The following is a 22,874-nucleotide window of genomic DNA, read 5'->3' on the forward strand; positions in this document are numbered from 1 at the left end:
CTAACCAATAGACTTGCAAAGTAAACATGACAGCCTTGCACAACTCTGGCTAATGAAGGAGACTTTCGATTGTTAGGAGCAGCTAATGGGCCAGCTAGCTATTGTGTTTGGAAAAGTCAATCTTTTTTGTTTGCTATAAGTTTTCCCCAGTGAAAATCTATAGGGTTGCTCAATTTGGGAAAAAACTACAGCCATATTATGCAACAGAGAGAAGCCATCATCTTCCCTTTGTTATTTGTTCAGTGAGAAATGGTTTCACAAAATGAAGGAAATTTTGCTCTCACTTATGCCTATACAAGTTAATGGTTTGGGCAGAAATTGGCTTTCCTTACATATGGGGAGTGCCATAGAATTCCTTCTGTATAAGCATATCAGGTGACTATAATTCTGTCTCTGCTTATCTTGGGTTTGATCCAGCTCAATGAAGGGGATTGAAGGTGCTCATTTCCTCAAAAGGGAGAATCCAATTTGCAGAGAGCTTTTCAACTACTTTGGGTAACTGTTAAGCCTGATGCCACGTCATTGACCACTGGCCTAAAATAATGTATTAATTATGGTGGTGATTTTATTTTGAATTCTGGTAAAATTCCAGGGCTCCATTGGACTTGTGATGTATAAAAACACTGTCTTTGGCTCCAAAAATTATAATCCAATTAATATTAATTTACTTTTTCAAGAAAGCTTGCGATAGTTTGCATTTTGTTCTTGCAAAACAAGCAAACAAAGATTTGGCAAAAATGAACTGCTTCCATCATTTCTGAGATGTTATACAAAAAGTTTGATCTCAGAACTTCAGGATAAAAGACTTGCTTTAATGCAAAATGGCTATTTGAAAGAGATCAGATTTAAAAGCCAGTTTATAAACACGTATGCATGTAGGTTTCCTCACTTGAGGCCTGAGTCAACATCCACTGAGGTTAGAAGGAGCTTTTCTATTGATTTCAATGTAGAATGGGCTATGCCCATGAGTAGTCCCCATTGAGTTATAAATATAAGATTTCAAAATAATTTCATTTAGGATTGTTCATTCATTTATTGGCCACACTGGGTTGCACTGAATTCTGTGATAGGCAATTGTATTTTCTCATGATGATAAGGGTCAATGCAAGCAAATGTTTGCAGAATCAAAGCCACAATTCCTAGGAAAGAAGTGGTGCAAAACGTTCATATTGTTGGCCAAAGATAGATATTAGTGATTTTTCCCTGCATAAAGCAACTGTTACGAAGCTGGCAGGGGCATGATAACTATTTCTTACACCAGCTGCCCCCTCCTCCTCCGACAAAGGGGGCATATCAGGGAAGAGACGGGACAGGCTGAGGGTAGGAGTGGGTTTTGGGGAATGGAGATATACCTATCCTTCACTAATCAAAATACCTTGTAATCAGCTTCCCAGTACATGTTAGCTCCATCAATTCAGAGAAGCTTAATTATAACTTAATAAGCCAAATTTTTGTCCAAGTCATAACTGACTGCAATAGCGGCTGCACTGGTGTACATTAGACGATTATTGGCCCATATATATAAGACTTTAGAAATATATCAGCATCAAATCAAATGTAAATAGATAAAGTTTACTAAAATGTTTTAAATAAACTGGGATATTATTTTGATATCATTTTGACCAACATAATATACCTTTTATGCAATTTGATGCATCTCTGTACTGAATGTATGAGTAGGATTGCCAGGTGTCTGGTTTTCTCCTGGACAGTCCGGTATTTGTGGCCTCTGTCCAGTAAAATACCAGACATTTTACACGTCCGGTATTTTTTGTTTTTCTCGGACAGGCGGCCAGTGGGGACGTTCTTCCCCTGCCACGGCTGGCGGAAGGGAGCCGGGAGCATGGGAATTTAAAGGCACAGTGACTTTTTTTTTCCTCAACAACTTTGGTCCCTCATTTTTGTTTTGCTCAACAAGTATGGTCCCCCATTTCTTTTGTGTTTGTTTGGTTTTTTTTATTCAACCAACTTTTTTCCCGCCATGGTTGGTATTTTTTGTGAAAGTATCTGGCAACCCTACGTTTGAGTCCTCTGAATATATGACTTCTGTACATCCCCAGGGAAACATCAGAGAACTGCAAAACTCACTTTATGGACTGCTCAAGAGTAGTTGACATGTATCATTTTTGCTTTTTGTTCATGGTTTTCTTGTTACTGGCTTTATGTGAAGTGCATTGAGCTTCAAGGCCCAATAAAAGATCCTTTTGCTCTGGAAACCATCCCTGTCTAATTGTCGTTTCATGGCTCATTACAGTAATAAGAAAAGGAGGGAGGGCGTATCAACTGAAAATGGAATTTTCTTCATGTGGATTCCTTTTGTCATGTATATGCTGTTGAGGTTGAGGAAATTGAGAGGAAGAGTTTATGTAGAGGCAGGAAATGTTAAAGTAGTGCACAGGCGCCTTTGTAATTTTCTGCAGATTTTGACAACTCATTTCTGCAGAACAAACTAATTTTGAGCATATGTGTAGACAGCATTTCACAATCAAGCAGAAATAAATCATGCAGGTTTGCAACGGGAAAAATCCCATATGCTCACGGAAAACGCTGGTGAGGTATGTTTCATTGTCAAAAAACATTTAGGAAATAAAGGATTGAAACATCCAATGTTTCATAGCTAATGTGTATTATGTATACATCTAGCTACTAGGGTGATAGGTACTTTAGGACTACTGAAGACTGAGGGAGAGATAAGTCTTTCTTCTGCATTGTCCCTCACAAATGATGCACTGTCCTTTTCTCATTTTAATATCTGATCCTGCAAACATTTACTCATGTGAGTAACCCTGGCTTACATTAAATAGCCTAATTGACTTCAAAGTGATTCACTCACATGAATAAACAGCAAGTGGCCCTATGGCACCTTAGAGACTAACCACTTAATTAGCTTTATTAATACAGATCCTATAATTGACAGGTACTTCTGCTGTTATTTATATTTATAAATATCTTGGTTTCTGTTATTTCCACTCCAATTCATCTGATGAAGTGGGTTTTGCCCACAAAAGCTCATGATTCTATATCTTTTGGTTAGTCTCGAAGACCATGTCTATACAGGGGAATTATTTCAAAATAACTCCCCTTATTTTGAAACAAGGCGAGTGTCCACACTACCAAGCCCATTATTTCAAAATAACACCTGCTTGTGAAAAAGAATAGCTTATTTCGAAGTAACTCTCAAGTGTAAACATTAAGGTGCTGCAGGACCACTCGTTTTTAAAGTTACAAACTAACACAGCTACCCCTCTGCCATTTTGACATTGTCCAGTTCATTTCCTTCCCCCCTCTCCCAGTTTTCCTTCTAAAACAAAATTTCTGGCAAAAATCAATCTGATTTTGGTAAAGCTTTCAATCTCAAAAAAGCTACATATTCCAAAGGAACACAGTTCTGTTGAAGTGCCTTTGAGTAGCTCTAATAATTATCCATGTACTTAAATTACTTTTGCTGTGGTATAGATTTTTTGTAATGTTTTTTTATAATTTTTCTGGCATCGCCTATTGCAGTCCCCTCCCCAGTAGTTGTCAGATTGTTTGGGCAATCTCTCAGGAGCTTTGCAAAGTACTGGTATTTACAGTGATTTTGCTAGTAAATGAATGTTTGTTGATCGTATGGTAAAATTTGGAAAAAGTGAGTGAATAAGTTTTGTTTATTTTAGATATAATATAAAGCACATGGATCACCTGATAAAATTAATAAGCAGTATGGTTAGTATAAAACAACTCACTCCTCAATTAACTGCACCACTTTGTCCTACAACTTATCTGTGGAACTTATTGCCATGAGATGTTATGATTGCCAAAATATAAACGTATTTCAAAAAGAACTGGATAAGTTCATGGTGGATAGGCCTAGTAATGGCTATTAGCCAAGATGGTCAGGGACATACTTCATATTCAAAGCAACACACTTCAGGGACACAATTCATATTCAAGGTGACTCTGAAACTCTGATGATCCAAAACTAGAAGTAGAAGATGGGTGTATTATCATAACTGCCCTATTCTGCTCATAGCCCATTTTCAGAGTTAGGATTACTGAGGAGAATGGAACATGGTCTGATCCAGCATGACTGTTCTTATGTCATATGACTAACTCCACCTCTTCCTACAACTTCTAACCTTCATGTTGTTATGGTTTAGAGATAGTAAGTACTTCTTAGGATATCTATACATATGGTGATGCTGCCTTTTGAGGGCATATTATTATGGCGCCAGATAAATCTCTTTGTTAGATGAGAATTCTTAACATCTGCCATGGATTCTGTTGTCCCTGTGTTTAGTCTACTCCCCTTTGTCTTCTTCCCCTGCTTGAAAATCTTGCGTCACTCCTTCCTTCCGTTGTTTACTATGTGTGAGGCAATTTTAAATTGCTGTTTTCCTTTCTCTCCTCCAAGAAAAGATCCACAGTTCTTGCTCTGACCACTTATGCAATGTGGCTTCTAACACTTCACACTGCTTTTGTAATGCTTCTTTGAAACTTCTCCAATTTATCACTGCTTTTCTATATTTTGGACACAAAAAACTAGACCAAAGGGGCCAAATCTCAGTGCAAAGCAGACACAGTGCTGGTTTGAACAGGCAGCTGAAAATCCCCTGATACAGAGGAATCCCTGGAAATCTAAAGACAATATCCCTACCTCTGTATGACCTGTTTCTAGACTCAGAAAGCAGGAGAGTGTCTCACAGGCATACCAGATATGGGAGGGGATGTGTCTGAATGCACTACCTCCTGTGGCTCTGGGCCGGTGGTATGGTGCCATTCCGGCCCATCAAAATTAGAGTTACTTCAAGGCATAAACTTTTGTGGGTAAATCCCACTTCATCAGATGAATTTGATGAATTGGATGAAGTGGGTTTTACTCATGAAAGTTTATGCTCCAGTAAATCTGGTAGGGCATGTCTACTCCAGGAAATTATTTTGAAATAACTAAATTCAACTTAATTTCCGATTTTACAAAATCAAAATAGCATGTCCCCTTGACATTAGTCCAAGGGAGGCTCCATTAATGTGGACATGCTACCTCGACTTAGAGCCCCAGGAAGCACTAGGAAGTAATTAGTTCAAATTACTCTGGGGAGTAGTTATTTCGAAATAGTGGTATCAGAGTGTCCACATTAACACTATTTTGAAATAGCAATTTCAAAATTAGTGTTATTCTCAGAGGAAAGCAGGAGTAGAGATTTCAAAATAATGGGCTTGGTAGTGTGGATGCTCCACTTATAAATTAAACCTAAGGGGGTTATTTTGAAATAATTCCTTAGTGTAGACCAGGGCTTAGTCTCTTGCCACAGGATTTCTCGTTGTTTTTGCAGATACAGACTAACATAGCTACCCTTCTGGGAATACTGAAATACGTTACTCCATTCTCTGTTCTTACCAGGAAGAGGCCAGATTCTGCTTTTAGTTACACTGGAATAAGACCAGAGGGAAATCTTTGTATTCAAGTAATCTGATTGCAGGCCATGAGACACTTTGCTGATGTTGACTGCTGGAAGGCATTGATCCCCACAGCTCCCAGTGGCTATGGTTTGCCATTCTCGGCCAATGGAAGCTATGGGGATGGTGCCTGCAGGCAAAGGGGCCAAAGGAAATGCTGGCTGCCCTTTCTTGAAACTCCCATTGGCTGGCAATGACAAACCATGCTACTGGGAGCTGTAGTGGGGGGAGGGGGGCTCTGGGAATGGACAATGTCAGCAAAATGCCCACCCCTGCTCCATTTGGTTCTCTTTACTTTATCAGATGAAGAGTTCAACATGTAGAAAGAAAACAAAATGAACATGCAGGCTAAGCAATGTATTTTTCAGGGGTGCACCATGTTTTAATGCCATCATCATCATGATCAAGATTCACTGAGGAAAAGACTTATTTTGATTTCCTCCATGCACAGGCTGGTAATGGATTTCAAGTCAGTGAAACAAGAGCAATTGTAATAAGTATTTTAAAAGTGAAAATAATTACGTACTGCAAAGTTATTAAACAATGCCTCCACCCACACTAAATAGATCCTCTAATTATGGTGTGTAATTTGAATGTCAATACTTTTAAAACTTTTTAATATCATGTTACATTAGTGCTTATACCTACCAAAGGGTGTGCAAAACTAATCAGAGCTTTGGGAGCCTCTTGCTCTACTGTTCACTTGCCATACACACCGTAAGGGACCATGACCACAGCTCTGAAAAACCCCCATCAGTGCTGGGCAATCAAGTCAGCAGATTTAGCTTTTCATATTTGTTGGAAGCGATTCATCATGTTTTGGGAACATGGCCATCTCAAAGCTAGACTTGCCTGCTATTTATGGTATCAAGATATGAACAGAATTTGCTCATTTCTTTTCCACCATGCCAAAGTATATCTTAATAGTACCTCTGAGTAGCAAAAGGATAGGGATGAAGTTAGAACAACAGCATTTTGCACCATTGGTGCCAAGTTTCTGTAGGCAGTGCCTCTCCTGTTGATAAAGCATTTCATTCACACAATGGATGACACGAGATGAGATTATTTTGAAGCCATAACCCACTGGCAATGGTTCAAAAACATAGTCCAAGATTTATCTATAGCCGTCACAGGTTTATTTGTGAAAAGTGGTGAAGACTGCTGTAGATTCAGAAAAGAGGTGAATCATTAGCATTCCAGCTTACTCATTGCACTTAAGTGTTTAGTTTTTGTTCACTAGATGAAGACAGGACTAACACAGAACTAATTCTTTATTAACCCGTTATTCTTTGTGGGATCATGCGCACAAATACAGAACGACTTTAAAGTTCCTGGAAGACTGAGATTGGCAATGAAATGTTTTGATTTCTGAAGTCTGAATCTAATCCAGTTTGGTAGTGATCAAAAATCATTATTGCCTCAAGGCTCTGTAATGGCAAATATTAAATAAATTGGTGATATCAGTTGATTTCTCATTGGGCAGCTGTCCACAAACTGTTGGCCTCCTTGTCCACAGTTACAGCAGAAAGGCCAGCAACTGAATGGACATGAAGACAGAGCTACCCTCATACTCCTACAAAGCATGGCTCCTCCAGAGGAGAACCGTTGACTATGTGGGAGGATTATACTGCCTCTTCGACTTATATTGATAGCAGAGGTATTTAGTCTCCACAACTGATAATACATCACTTTTCGCCAACAAGAAAGAAAGGAGGAAAGATGGATCTGCAATTAATTTAAGTGTTTCTTTTTATTCCTTAGCTGAAAGCAAAGAGCAGAATATAAAAGTACAGAAGAAGTGAATTCATTTAACGTGGCATTTTTAAAAAATGGATTAAGATACCTTTCCCAATGATCTCTAAAAAGAAAGTTTCACTCATCTTCATCCTCCTCCCCACCCAAGAAAAATCATCTAAAAGATACCCAATAAATGCAGCTTTCTTGGATATCCAAGAATACCCCTTAGCAAAGGGTAATATGGAGCTGTCACCAGCAGTTTGGAGCAGGGAGAGTGTATGCCAGAGGGGGCAAGGGAGAGGGCATAATGCACCTGAAGTTTGAGTCTAGTAAATGGAAAATATTATCGCAACAAGTCTTTTAAAACCTAGTTCTCAGATGTGATAGCATGGAGCTAGGGATTATCTATCGCTCCATTAATCCAGAGGGCGCTTGCTGTATCCTCATCAGCCTTTCATTTCTTTCTTTCCAACAGCATCGTCATGTGATCAAGAACTTCAGTCAGCACTGGAGGAAGCTAAACAACCCCAAAAAGACAATGTATTCATTCCAGAGTGCGCTCAGGGAGGCCTTTACAAGCCCGTGCAGTGTCATCCTTCCACGGGCTACTGCTGGTGTGTTCTTGTTGACACAGGACGTCCCATCCCTGGGACATCAACTAGGTAAGGCAGTAGGGGTTGTGATGTTTTCATGTGTCTCCTGATAGGATTATTGGGCCAGAAACTCCATTGGCAATGGAAATAGACTGATATACCTCAGTTACGGATCTGGCAGTGTGAATTAAGACCTGTCAAAGTGTTAGACTAGGTGTCCAGCTGCTGGCATCTCCAATCTTTTCTCCACATACATTCCTTTTAATTTATGCTGAGAAACTAGAGGGTGGAAACTGGTGAAAAGTCAGCATAGAGCAAGCCCCAATTTCTGGCACTAAGATGATGAAAGAGCCAGTTGACGCTGTCCACATAAGAAACCAAAGCCAAAGTTAGAAATGTTTCTCCGGCAATCCCCCTAGTCATTTTCATCAGACAAGCTTCCATGGAACAATTGCCTTGAAACCACTAGAGAGAGGAAATATCATTTTAGCATGTTATTAATAGATGCTTAGAATTCTCTCCTCTTAGCTGAGCTGAGTACATGGTAAAGCGTTCTGAGCCACATTGAGCAGATGTATGCAGGGTGAATATCAGATTCCAAAGGAAGTTATTTAGACCAGTTACTGAGGTTTGGCTCCTATACGAACACTACAGAAACTCATTTAAAACCTGGCCAATATGTACAGCCTCATGCAAGCATTGACCTTTTTGTGGCTTAGTCAAAAATAACTTTTGACCATCTCATAAGATGTGTGGAGAAAAATGGTTAAAAAACTGATAGTACCCTAAGAATGCGATGCAGGGCAATCTTTTGTGTTCTTGGAGCACTAATTTATTGACCATGTATTGAGTTGTTTTGATATCTGTTTATGCAGTAGACTGGACCACGCCTGCACAGTGCAGACTCTTAGCCTACGTAGGAGGAACCCACGGTCACTGGCAATCTTCTATTTCTCATCCTTTGGAAGCTACAGCCCTTAAACTGTCAAACTAAATTACCAAGATTGGCCCTGAAACTGTATGATCAGCACTTCTGATGTTCCCACAGAACCTGTAAACATGTAGCCTGCTCAGAAACAGCCCTGCTCTTGTTCTCTCAGTTTAAAAATCATTTTGTCTTGATCCACTTGTCAGTGACATTTGTGTTTTGTTTATTTTGGGGCCAGTGAAGCTTTCTGTGCCTCAGCGCATAAGCATAATCAGCTTCCGAGGACCTTCTTTACTGCCCTCTCCAGTCAGAAACTGAAATTTCTGCACAGTTTCAGGTTGGATTAACCTGAATCATTCTGCTATTTGCTTCATGGGGCTGCCCTTACATTTATTCATATTGCTTCCTTTCGTACTGCATATTTCCTATAGCCAAGCATTTCATGTAAATCTGTGCTCTCTCTAATCCCTGCACCTCCTTCCAGGGCCTATAGTTCTGGTATAAAAGGTGCTTTCAATATATTTTGATAATGGTCCCACCCCCTCTCTGGAAAACAAGGGGAAGAGCACTGGCAGAACTGACCAACAGAGATGGAGGTCCTCTTCCTCCATTGGTCTGTGGAGAGCCGTCAATGAAGTGACCACTATGCATGATAAATAAGAGCTGAACAAGAGGCAGCTTTCATCATCTGTGGCAAAGCTCCAGTTTTGCCTTATAAGTCCTGTGCTCCTATTGGCGTTCGGAAGGTGGGTGGGCATAAACCCACCCAGTACGAGTCCTGTGCTTCTAGGTAGTTTGTCTCTCAAAAGCTCACTGTGATTCGTGATGTAGCCTCTCCCCCTTTCTGGAGGCAACGGTCACAACCTACTGAACCACCTTCCTCATAGGCCAGTCAAGGGGTTTGGTGTGAGAATCCTCCTTAGTCTCAGTCTTCCCTCTCAGGGAATGGCTCTGTGGTGGTTCAGGGAGGGTAGAGGAGAACCCAAGCACACCCTCTACTTCAGGTTCCAGTCCAGGGACCCTAATGGCAGCAGCAACAGGTACTACCAGAGCTATAACCCTGTCCTGGGCCACTTTTCCAGATGGCCCCTCCCAGCACCTTGTTCCTGCTACCTAACCACTCTCAGTTCTTCCATGGTGTATCAGCTAACTCCCAGCTCCTCACCAACCATCCTCTCTGACATGGCACCTTTTAAACTAGTCCCAGCAGGTTCTTCATAAGCTGCTGGTGTTCTGATTAGCCTGTTTCTCTTAATTGCTTGTAGCAAGCTCTTAATTGTGTCTTTATGGTGTCTGTCTGACTTAATTGGTTCTAGCACATTCCTGATTGTTCTGGAGAAGCCCCTGCCCTGGTCACTCATGCATTAGAAAACTATTCATCCAGTGGCCAATATACTTATTTTTTACCAGGTTTCTGCAGCCAATTGATCTGGGTCTGTCACACATTCCCCCCGCTTTTCCATCTAGACATTGGAGGGAGAAGTCAATATTCTTTTAACTCAGGCGCTCTGTTCTGGGGCACACAAATAGACAGGCAATAAGGACTTGTGAATAATGGTGCATCTGGTCTTCCCATCAAACCTTTCCATTCAAAATGCAAATCAGAGGAATGACTATAAGAAAAAAACCCCAGAAATCCAAGATGAAGGACTAACACTCAGGATAGCGCGCAAGAAAAACACTCTTCAAAAAATCTTTATTAGAGAATAACACAATACACTGGAGTGGGCTGCTGTTGACGTAGCAACTTGTGCTGTACTTGTCTGTGATATGAATTGTAGCCTGATCCAAGATTGCATCTGAATTCCGGTTACCACTGTTAGGGTTGACAGGTTCTTTGTCCCAGGATCAGTCCCAGTATTCAATTATTTTATGGTTGGAAACCCTGATGTGCACCGTTGCAACACTCACACGATAGGAACCCATATTTACAATTATAGTTTATTAATGCAATTAGCACAGTCACAAACACTCCAGTTTCTTTAGATAGGGAATGTACATTCATATTTCTATACCATATATTCACACTATTCCTGCTAGAACAACCTGAGGTGTTAGCCATCATCTTCCTCATTACCTTCACCTTCCCTTTCACCACCAGGGGCCATTATTATGGCTTCTTCCATGGACTACATCTTCTTCTCCTACCACCCCTAGGCTGGGATGCCATTTTTATCATATGTTAACGCTGATGTTATGTTTGATGCATCTTCAGTAGGGGATGTTTCCTTTTCTCCTTATTTGTATTTCCTCATCTTACTAATGGTAAAGTGTCTTTTCCAATATGTCAGTATATTATTTATCTCAGCTTATTATCATGTGTGTCAATTCATTACCTTTATTATATCCGTTCTACTTGGTTATTAGATCTGGTCTCAACTGGTAATGTTGGGTTTTTCTAAATAATGATGTACCTGCTAAGTTTGAGGGTATTCTTGGAAGCACCTATATCATGGAAAGTCCCTTGATCTTAATACCATCAATTTAGGTGAAAGCACAGTTAGCTCACACATGTTCAGGACCTATCTGGGTGAAAGGTCCCTGGCAAAAATACTAACTTTGCTTTCACTCAACATATATAACATGGCCTGTAAGTCTTTTTTACTACTGCCAATATAAATCTACTGTAGCTTTATATATGCACTAGTGAGGTGGTTAGCCTGAGAGTATTACCCCCCCCCCCCCTTTATGGAGTGAAATGTAAAATGAACCTCATCACCCTGGTATGGATGTAAATAGTGAGGTATGTGAAGGGATGGTTTCAGTGGTATGTTCCCCCTCTGAGGAGCATCATACAGAAGATACTTTTGATGATTGTAACTTTAGGGAAATAAGGAAAATTGCTTGGTTCCCCATTAAAGCTTGGTTACTTTGGAATAATCTGGATTTGTGACAGGATACTCCAAGGGACCATAAGGGTACCTACATTGATTGGTTTTGATTGGTTACCATGCAAAATTGGCCATAGAGTACCCAGAGTCTTTTACTTAGTTAACCTCAGTAGGCATGATCATGATTACTTATTCCTCTTCCGATAGTCCACACAGAACAGCGTCTGTATCAAACACATTACATCTACAGGTGCACTTAACTTCTCTTTTCTGCTCCCCAATAACTTGGGATGTTTCATTGGGTTGTTAGTCTGTACAAAAGATACTATAGGCTTCAAGATTTATACTAACTTGCCAAAACTAATGTTATACAGGCAGTCCCCGGCTTACGTGGATCCGACTTACGTCGGATCCCTACTTACGAACAGGGCTTTTCTCGCCGCGGAGGACATGGGCGGTGGGACCGCCCAGACGCACTGCGGTCCCACCACCCATGTCGTCCGCGGCGAGAAAAGATGCTCCGCGTCTCCCTGGTCTGCTGGGGGAGCCCCCCAGCAGACCAGGGAGATGCGGAGCAAAGCCGTAGAGGACGCGGGCGGTGGCGCGTCTGGGCGGTCCCGCCGCCTGCGTCCTCCGTGGCAAGAAAAGCCACTCCGCGTCTCTGTGGTCTGCTGGGGCCCCCCCGCCAGCAGACCAGGGAGACGCGGAGCAAAGCCGCGGAGCAAAGCCGCGGAGGACGCGGGCGGCGGGACCGTGGCACGTCTGGGCGGTCCCACTGCCCGCGTCCTCCGCGGTGAGAAAAGCCACTCCGCGTCTCCCTGGTCTGCTGGGGGGGGGGGTGCAGCTAGTGCGCCCCCCCCCCAGCAGACCAGGCTTTTCTCGCCGACGCCTGGGGTAGAGCAGCTGGGGGGCTGCCGGGTTGGTCTCGCAGCACCGAGGTGCGGCGCTACTGGACCAACCCAGCAGCACCCCAGCTGCTCTGCCCCAGCTGTCACCAAGAGCAGCTGGGGTGCTGCCAGGTTGGTCCCGCCGTGCCAAGGGTCGGTGCTACCAGACCAACCCAGCAGCACTCCAGCTGCTCTGCCCCAGGCGTGTCCGATTCAGCCGCTGCTGGTCAGTTTCAACAGCGGCTAAATCTGGATGCCTGGGACAGAGCAGCTGAGGCACTGCCGGGTTGGTCCCCGCAGCGCCGCACCTCGGCGCTGCGGGGACCAACCTGGCAGCACCCCAGCTGCTCTACCCCAGGTGTCCCCAAGTCAGCTGTGGCTGAAACTGATCAGCGGCTGATTCTAGGAAGCCGAGGGCAAAGCAGCTGTGCCTCGGGCTTCCTGTAGTCAGCCGCTGGTCAGTTTCAGCAGCGGCTTAATCGGGGACACCTGGGGTACCCGACTTACGTACAAATTCAACTTAAGAACAAACCTACAGTCCCTATCTTGTACGTAACCCGGGGACTGCCTGTACAGGATACAAGCTTGACAGTTACTTGCATTACTGCTGAATCAAATGCAAAGCAGAGTATAATGAAGCAGGAATAGAGTTGCAGTAAATATAACAAAGGAAAACTTGTGCACTGGTTACAGAATACAAACAACAGTGTGCGAGTCAGTGCTTAAATGTTTCAGCTCTAAAGCATGTAGTCTACTTTGGTCACCATAATAAATAATAGTCCCATTAAAAGTCAGCCAACATACAGGGATGGTGTAGCTGCATTTTATCCCTCTACCCCAGCCCAAACTGCCCCTCTGTCATTTTGAAGCCAAGGACTGATGAGCTGTCAATAAAAGTTTTCCAGAGAAGAGAGGGCATTGTGGATATAAAACAAAGATGATGGAATAAATGGTTAAAAATAGTGGGTAAACTAAGCTACCATAAACTCCATATTCCTCAAAGGCATATAAAAGGAATTTACCCATTTCTCATTTACCCTTGACTATGCTAGCGGGTGGAGTGGGATATTAATAAAAGAAATTAGAGCTTCTTGGCAATAACATTAATACATCTTCTGCAAAGAAATGCAGAACTCAGAGGCTGAACGTATAAAAAACTTGTTAGGACAAACCCTAACACCAGTAGAAGTGTATCTGATTTTTAATAAATAAATAAACACACCAAGTGTAACGTTAACACACACACACACACACACGCTCCCCTAAAGTTATTTTAACCTAATTGTTAAAAAATGTGCTAATATCTGAAACAAGACTGTAAGCAAAAGTGAAACTAACTGCACTATTACCTTTTCTACATCGGGTGAAGTTCACATAAATGAAAATAAACATAAACATGAAATCAAAGGCCTTGATCCTGCAATCCCTTACGTAAAGTTAAGTGTGAGAGGAACAGAACAGTGCTTTCTAATTTCTGTCTTGGCAGCATCTCCTTTCCAATAAACAGGTCATTCCTTCTGCCACCCTGTTGTATTTAATATCTTCTTTCTTTGGGTGTCAGTGCAGCTACTTCTCTGTAGGCTCAGCTTGGACATTTAGGGTATGTCTACAGAGTAGGGCTAAAGCCAAATTAAGCTATGCAACTTCAGCAATGTCAATTGTGTAGCTGAAGCTGAAATAGTTTAATTTGGCTTTTGGCGTGGTCAACACAGCAGGAAGTCAAAGGAAGAACACTCTTCCTTTGACTTCCTTAAGGGCTACGTCTAGACTGCAAGCCTCTTTCAAAAGGCTCTTTCGAAAAAGAGCGTCTAGACTGCAAGCAGTACTTTCGAAAAAGCAAGCCGCTTTTTCGAAAGAGAGCACCCAGGCAGTCTGGATGCTCTCTTTCGAAAAAGCCCTGTTTGCATTCAAGAATGCCTTTTTTCAAAAGAGAACTTTCGAAAAAAGGCGTTCTTCCTCGTGAAATGAGGAGTACCGCCATCGAAAGAAAAGCGGCGTTCTTTTGATTTAATTTCGAAAGAACTCGGCTGTAGTCTAGACGCAGGTGAAGTTTTTTCGAAAAAAGGCTACTTTTTTCACAATGCAGTCATTGTGAAATGAGGGCTACCAGGAGCTAGAGTAAGAAGTCCTCCAGTTCAACATTATTTCAAAATAAAAGCTTGTAATGTAGATGTGCACTATGTTACTTTGGAATAACATCAGTTATTCAGAAATAACACTGCTGTGTAGGCATAACCTTGATGATAAGATCATCATTATCAGCTGCTGCTTCTTCTACCAATTTTATTGACTTTCAAGATTAAAATCAGACCTTTCATTCCCCACTACTTTAACACCTATTTTGCTTTATGAGCTTATATTATATATGATGGGCTGCATTTGTATTTACCATGAACCTAAGCCAATGGGGCAAAAGTGCAGATGGCAGAGGAGAAAGGGAAGGCATAAAGCACTAACAATAATTGGCGGGGGGGGGGGGGAGAAGGGGAGGAAATGGAGGGGGGTATCAAATTAATTTGGGATCAGGCTGGTTGCCAGATAGTACATTAGTGTGCACCACTCAAAGATTTCTCTTTCACTCTTTCCCTGGCTGATTGAAGAGGTCATCCATCAGATAGTTGAATTCTACCTTTGCCATCAAAGCAGCTTCTATTCCCATTTGAAAAAAAAAGGGCCTTTTTCACTCAGAGGAGACACACTCACATGGGCATGAAATTGCATTGCACCTTCCTGGAGCAAACTCTTTATCTGATGGGCCCCTGGACAATTCAATAAACTTTCATCAGACTGTGAAGATAAATTAAGCACTGAAGAGGAAAAAATGTCTCACTGTTTCAGCCTGCCCTATAATGAAGAGCCAGAAAGGTCGAGTGTTGTTCTTGTAGCTAGTAGAGCATCAAGATATTACAAAGCTTTTAAAATGAATAGCTCATTGATGAAAATCAGATAATGTATATCAGTTAGACATTTTAAGATATGACTGGGTATATGTGGACACTGGGAGCACATGTAACGGGCATGTCCAATAAGCGGAGCAGTTAAATATAAAATTGTAGGGAGGCAGAATAAGCATGTGCAAGTACGGACAGAGGAGGTAGAAGAGATTTTTTTCCCCAGTCTTCTATGAAAAAGCACACTTGTTTATTGTTCAGAACTTAAGCTTTCCCAGGAAGCAGTCTAAATTCAGATGCTGCAGCTTTCAGCTACTGCATAAAAACCTGAAAGCATATTTCCCCAGAAACAATCCTCATCTAGATTCACTGAGCAGAGTGAAATGCAAATATTAAAAAAGTGCAGTAACAGATGAAAAGCATACTAGATTTTCAATGTATTTAACAGTCATCTATGAGCTGATTAGTAATTATTTTTAAGGGGACATGGTAAGGTTAAAGATCATAGCTGATAGTTTAAAAAACAAGTGAGATGGATGGTCTAACAAAATAATGGGATTTATGAGTTCAGGAGGAACAACCTTAATATTAGCTTTGTTATGGCTTGTCATCACAATGTATGGCCTTGATCCTGCAAACACACGCTGGCATTTACTCACATGAGTAATCCCACTGAAGTCTGTGGGGCTATTCACATGTGTAACTCTTCACAAGATAGAATCCTATAACTATTAAAAGTTTCTAACATGATGAAAGGATTTTAAACAACTCGTCTCTAGCCAAATGAATCTAAAAAGGGTATGTAGGTTCAGTTCAGAAAAGAACCAACAAGTTCTTTGATCACCAAATGGAGCTGAAAATCTGCTAAAAATATGCTTGAAATATAAGAAGTATTTGCACTGTTTCAGTAAAGTAAACCATTCAGTAAACCATTAAAATTTAAAAACGGTGTCACGAGGAGGAAGGAGAAAATTTGTTCCTCTTGGTTTCTGAGGACAGGACAAGGAGTAATGGGCTTAAAGTGCAGCAGGGGAGGTTTAGATTGGACATTAGGAAAAAATTCCTAACTGTCAGGGTGGTCAAATATTGGAATAAATTGCCAAGGGAGATGGTGGAATCTCCCTCTCTGGAGATATTTAAGAACAGGTTAGATAGACATCTGTCAGGGATGGTGTAGACGAAGCTTGGTCCTGCCTTGAGGGCGGGGGGCTGGACTTGATGACCTCTTGAGGTCCCTTCCAGTCCTATTATTCTATGATTCTATGAAAATGTCAACATTTGCCAGTTGTCTCTCAGATACTAAAGGTGCCTCCTGTATTGACCATGGGAAACAAATGAAGTGCTCTTGGATACACACAACTGTTATAAACGTTAACTTTGTAAAAAAAAATGAGGACCACTGTACTTCCTCCTCTATGTCCCAGCTGAAACCAAAAAGTGGAGAGGAATATAGAAATGAAAATAAACATTTTTGAAAAAGCATAGGGATGAAACCAATAGGATTCCATAGAAATGTAATGAGGTTTTACAGAAATCAATCCAAAATCCTATCAAATTTGACATTTTCTCAATGTTTTATAAACTATCCTATAGAATTGGGTATCTGTAGTATAACTCTCTGTTAAATTCAGTAGAGTAATGCAAACAAAAATACAGAAAAGTGAAAGTTATCTATTGTTTTTCAGGGCAGGGGTGGGCAATAAAATGGTGCAATCCCCCATCCCAGCGCAGGTGCAAGTAAATATGGTAGCATGGGGGCCTGCCAGGGGCTAGCCCTAGCAGACCATATCTGGCCCACATACTAGTATTTGCCCACCCCTGTTCTAGGGGATTCCCATAAGAGAGGTTTTTTTTAAAAAAAAAAAATCACACAGAAAATTTTTTGAGCCTTAATAAAGATTCAGTTTGGGTTCAGTTGACTGTCTTACCCGACCACAACATATTTCATGATAAGACTGGTTAAAACTTCAATCCACATTTCTGCTGGCAGAATAATCTATTTGGGGGAAGAATACACCTGCGAAGCAAATCGCGAAGTAACCTAAAATTAAATTATTAGACTTGGTTGCGTTATCACTTCTAGCATTTTTCATCTCTATTATGGCCCACTTTGCAAACTAATACAAATAGCGCCCTGAACAGCGATAGCTGTATCACGAGGCCGGCGGTAGTAATTTCCCATGTGCTATGTAACACCAGGCAGAGATGAAATACCCTGTCTTGTATACTGTATGTTTCTGAGAAAATGGCTTTTTAAATTGTGGGAGCAGCTTTGGTCTCTGTGGAGCTTACATTGTGACTGTTTGCCAGGTGTAATTTCCCCTGGTTAATCAGTAATCAGCCAATGGTAAAAGCAACCATCTTCCTTGTCACAGCTCATATTTCTTTGATTGTCATTTGTGAACGGGGACTAAATCTCACAGTAACTGCTAGTGAATCAGGCCTGACACTGATACATAATCCACTGCCAGCCGCATGATCAAAGCCCCATTTTCTTACATTGTCTGTGAGCTTTCACTTGGTAGGAGACAGATGGCACTTCAAGAGTTAAAGACTGGCAAAAAGGGAAGCAAAAGGAGATCCTCTTTTAGATAGCTCTCAGACAGGTTTCTTATGTGCATTTTTATGTTTAATAAAAGGACAATGGATTGATGAAATCATATGATCAGAACCAAAAGGCAGAGGACCTGGTTCTCTTGCACATCGTGCGAAGTGGGTGTAATATTCTACTTTTCCAGTTAAGGAGTGTTTTACACCCACTTTCCACAGGTCTAACTGACTCTACAAGGTGCAAGGCAATGGAAAAATCAAGTCTAATTTCTTTGACAGAGGGAAAAAAAACCCAGGAAAGTGTAACTCCAAATCTGCAGAATGCTAAGCTAGTACCATATGCTCTGAGGCAACAAACACAATAGCGTTACTGTAAACTCCCTAGTGCAATCAGTCTCTCTTTTGGTCTAAAACAAAAAAAGGCTTCAGTGCTAGCTTTCTGCATTCAGTTCTTTGGTAATTCAGGAGCACTGGAAGTTCCAAATGTGTGATTATAGAACTCCAGTAAACATAGCCTGATACTGGTCTGGGCAGGGGCTGGGCTGCAGAATTGCACTAAGTTATATCACCTGTAACTAGTAGCTACTGTGGCCAAAGATCTGCTTGAACTTTGCTCTGAAGCTTCCTATGGTTGGCAGAGGGCATAGACCCAGCTATAAATAGTTAAGTACAATGGAGCCCATCACATTCATGACCCAAATATCATTGACATTTGAAATATCAGCATAGACTTTAAGGACTGGAAGGGACTCAAGAGATCTTCTAGTCCAGTGGTTCTCAAACTTTTTGGCTAATGGAAACTCACCGTTAATTACATAATTGCACTGGAGTAATTTTGCTAGTGCTGTAGGTAGGAAGAATGGTTTAATTTAACCACTAAAATGAAATATTCACTTAAATTATTAAACAGACTAAGTGCTTTAATTTTCTCATGTTAGTTGATCAAACTTCAGTTTATATAAAGTAAAACATTCATTTTTGTCTAACAAAAGTTTTTTATTTTTTTCTTTATTTATGGCTGGGTCGGGGAACCTTTTTTGGGTGGGGGGGGCACTGATCCACAGAAAAATCAGTTGGGGACCACAAAAGTGAGAAAAAACCCTCACACACACCCCAACCCTCACTAATGTGGCCCCCAGCTGAGACATTACACTCCTCCAGCCCTTCCTGGGGAGCGGGAGGGAGGACTGAGGTTCACGGCTTCCCATAGTCCAGATTTATTCTTCTGGAGTTCCAGGGGTCAGTGAAATTTGTAGACCCCTTTAGGCTCTGGAGTTGGGACAAAAATGAGGGCTTCAGTGTGTGGGACAAGGCTGCCAGCCAGAGGGATGGGGTGCAGGATCTGGGTGGGAGGTGGGGTACAGGAGGGATTGAGGGTGCAAGGTCTAGGTGGGAGGTGTGGTGCAGGAGGGGGTGAGGGTGAGAGATCTGGATGGGAGGTAAGGTGCGGAGCAGGCTGGTATTAGGGTGTCTGGCCAGGGGGAAAGAGCAAGAGCAAGGGAAGGTGCAGTGAGAGAGACCAGGAGGGAGGATACAGGAGCAAGGATGGGTGTAGGAACAGGCTACAGACAGGGTTTCTGTCCAGGGTGGAGGGTGCAGGATCAGGCAGCGGGTCTCAGTGGGTTTGTGTAAGAAGGCTGGGAGTTTGGGGGTCTGGGCCTGAGGGGGAACTTGCTTTCATGCCCTGCACCACTCCAGGCACAGCCTCTTGCTACTCCTATTGGCTGCATTCCAGACAATGGGAACATCGGGGAAAGCCTCCAGGCAGCGAGCACACCCACGTGCTGCTATTTCCTCAACAGGGGAGGGGGAGAGCTTCTTCACCAAAAGCAGATCGTGCAGCAAGGCTCGGGGATTTCTCTTCCCTTCCCAAATGGAAAGCCGGTGATGGCACTCCAACCTCGCGGAGGAAGTGGGGAGGAGTGGGAGGCTGGAGCACCAGCGTGGGCTCCCCACTGTGAGGGAAAGGTGGGGATTGAACTCAAGCCGCAGACCATTTGAAAGGTGGCCGTGGCCCCCTTGTTTGAGAACCACTGTTCTAGTCTAGTCACCGGTACTCATGACAGGACCATCTAGACCTTTCATGACTGATATTTGTCTAAGGGTGTGTCTAGACTACCTAGTTTTGTCGACAAAAGTCCACTTTTGTCGACAAAACTATACCAGCGTCTACACTACCGCAGAGTTCTGTCGACATAACGTCAACAGAACTCAGCAGTTTTGTCGACGCTGGTATACCTCATTTTACGAGGCATAACACCTTCTGTCGACAGAACTCTATCGACAGAAGGTGTTATTGCCTGTAACGTTGCGTCCAGACTACGGAGTTCTGTCGACAAAGCAGCTTGCTTTGTCGACAGAAATCAATGTGTCTGGACGCTCTTTGTCGACGGAAGTTTTGTCGACATTATCTGTCGACAAAACGTCCGTCGACAAAACGCGGTAGTCTAGACATACCCTAACTTGTTCTTAAATCTCCAACGATGGAGATTCCACAGCTTCCCTAGGCAATTTATTGTTTTGCTTAACTACCATGACAGATAGGAATTGCCCTTCCTGCAGTATAAGACCATTGTTTCTTGTCATACCTTCACAGATTAAGAAAATGTTTCTCCCTCCTCTCTGTAAAAATCTCGTAGAGTGATGCTTGAAAACTGTTATATCCCCTCTCAGTCTTCCCTTTTCCAGACTAAACAAACTCACGTTTTCCAATCTTCCTTCGTAGGTTGTACTTTCTAGACCTTTAATGACTTTTGTTGATCTTCGGAGTTAATTCAATTTGTCCACCTCTTTCCTGAAATGTGTCACCCAGAACTGGACATAATACTCCACTTGAAGCCTAATCAATACTGAGTAAAACAGCTTCATGTGTCTTGCTGACAACATCCCTGCTAATACATACTCCTACAGTGCAGTCGTTTTTCTGCTGTAACTATGCTAAGAGATGGTCCCTAGCAACAGGAAGCATCAAACTCACAACATGTTGCATTTGAAGGTGGAGATGGGGCTGTAAAATACAGAAGAGATAATCTTCATTACATAGCATCTTTCACAAGACCATGGGAGAGACAGCACAGTTGGTAGCATTTGCTAAAGTTACTTGCAGAGGGCAAAACAGCACAGGGTTTCTTGTTGTCATCTGTGACTAACAGACTTGCCGTAATTAAAAAAATTAGAAAGAAATGAGATATATCAAATATATCAAGATACATCATGTATCAAGCTGTAACAGAAGATCAATGGAGTCCATTCCACTCTCCAGGTCAAATCATCCCAATGTATCTCCTCTTCTTCCACATTTTTCTGTAACTGCTAGTTATTATGGTCAGCCTTTCTTACATAAGCAAATGCTTGTTCCAGAAACAATATTCTAATACACAATTTTAGTATTGTGACATCTACCAAGCCTAGTACCAGGTTATTGTGTGGAGGGCTAAAATTGTTTTTTTCAGGAACACCAGAACCTGAATAATATGCCAGCTGTCAAACTCGTAACATGGTTTACAGCTTTCTGCACCAGTGTTTTGGTATGTGGGAGGAACTTAACTTTCTTTCTTGTATTGGGTTTCCTCATGTTTCTTCACTGCCTTGTTTCTCTGTTTAGTGGGCTCACTAATACTTTCCTAGTGTTGTGAGGAGAAAGGAGTTAATATTTGCAGTGGGGGTCTCTGGAAGATAGACACAACATATCATTTCATTTCTGTCTATGTCCTTACAGGACTCTAATGAGAACAAAATTACCCAGTTTCTGCTCTGAGAAAATGAGGTATAATTTTAGTGTAACCATAGAGTTTGAAAGAAAAATAAATCTAAATTAAGTTGGTTTCAGCTTATTTTTCCGTCTATTTGCTTTTCCTGTAGGTATGAACAACCTAAGTGTGATAACAGTGCCAGAGCTCATCCAACCAAAACAAAGGATTTGTACAAGGGCCGCCAACTTCAAGGTCAGTGTAATAGATGAGTATTGCAGCACATTTTTCAGTGTCATTTAACCATTGCGATAACTAGGAGGAGTTTCTTGCTCTAAAATAAATAATGCCGGGATGGTGCTACATTGGCCTGTCATTGACTGAAACTGAAGAATGGAGTTTTGAATTTAGATAGCTGTAGATAAAGGGTGTAGACCCGTGGTTCCCAACCTTTTCCAGATGGGGACCCATTTTGACAATTCAGGGCAATTAAAATAATTTGTGAATGGCTTCTTAGGAGCCACCTGGGGAAACACCTGGTGGCCCTTTTGAAATGTAATGGTGACCCATATTTGGGTCCCAACTCATAGCTTGCGATGCCTTGGTGTAGACATATTGTGAGATGCTGTGAGATTTTCTTGGTCAGGCTCTGATTTTGCTGACACTGACATCAGTACAATTCAGGATCAGGCCTTTTATTATAGTTGTGTAACATTGGGTCTACAAAATAGGATCTGTGATATCAGCTGCTGTTAAAGGAAATTATGGACCACTCAAAAGTAGGAGAATAAGAAAAAGCAAATAGTTTGGAATTTGTTTTTGTCAGTGCTGTGGGAAATGTCTCCCTTCACCTTTAGGGAAATTTCTAAACATTTATGCTGAACTAAAAATGCTATGAAGTTCATCTTCATTAAAGTGTGCATTAAAACTACCTGTTTAGAAAACAAATGTACTTACAAAGAATAACTTCAAAAGAAATAGAATCAACAAATGCAAACTATATCTAGTCAGACTATAAGTAATTACATGTTATGTCCATTATGGAAGAAAGTATAATGTATACTCATTGAAAACATGAATGGCATCTCTCATCCCTAAGATAAAACTCTTATGTTGGACTGAAATTTATGCCTGTAGTATGAATTTCATGGCTCCTTGCAAACATCCCTGTTCTGTTTCATTATGAAAATGGGCATGCAGTGTTTAAGTGTTCTATGGGAACATCTAAATGCCAACATAGAATAAACATTGAAATTCAGCACAAGGCCCTCAAATAGGGCTTAACTGGGTCTCATATGGTGAACAGGTCATGGGCTAACCTGCTTCACAGTG

The 22,874-nt window shown here is 41.7% G+C and overlaps 1 protein-coding gene across 3 annotated transcripts in view; it reads left to right on the forward strand.

The window, feature by feature from the left end:
• The window catches only part of SMOC2 (SPARC related modular calcium binding 2), a 175,617-nt gene that overhangs the window by 110,718 nt on the left and 42,025 nt on the right, over positions 1 to 22,874 (forward strand). For all 3 annotated transcript variants that reach the window (XM_075924671.1, XM_006121968.4, XM_006121969.4), the window contains exons 8-9: positions 7,649 to 7,835; positions 21,715 to 21,797. In XM_075924671.1, the coding sequence (XP_075780786.1) occupies positions 7,649 to 7,835; positions 21,715 to 21,797 (270 nt within the window). The remainder of the gene's footprint in view (positions 1 to 7,648; positions 7,836 to 21,714; positions 21,798 to 22,874) is intronic.

Source organism: Pelodiscus sinensis, chromosome 3, assembly GCF_049634645.1.
Source record: "Pelodiscus sinensis isolate JC-2024 chromosome 3, ASM4963464v1, whole genome shotgun sequence".
Lineage (NCBI taxonomy): Eukaryota > Metazoa > Chordata > Testudines > Trionychidae > Pelodiscus > Pelodiscus sinensis.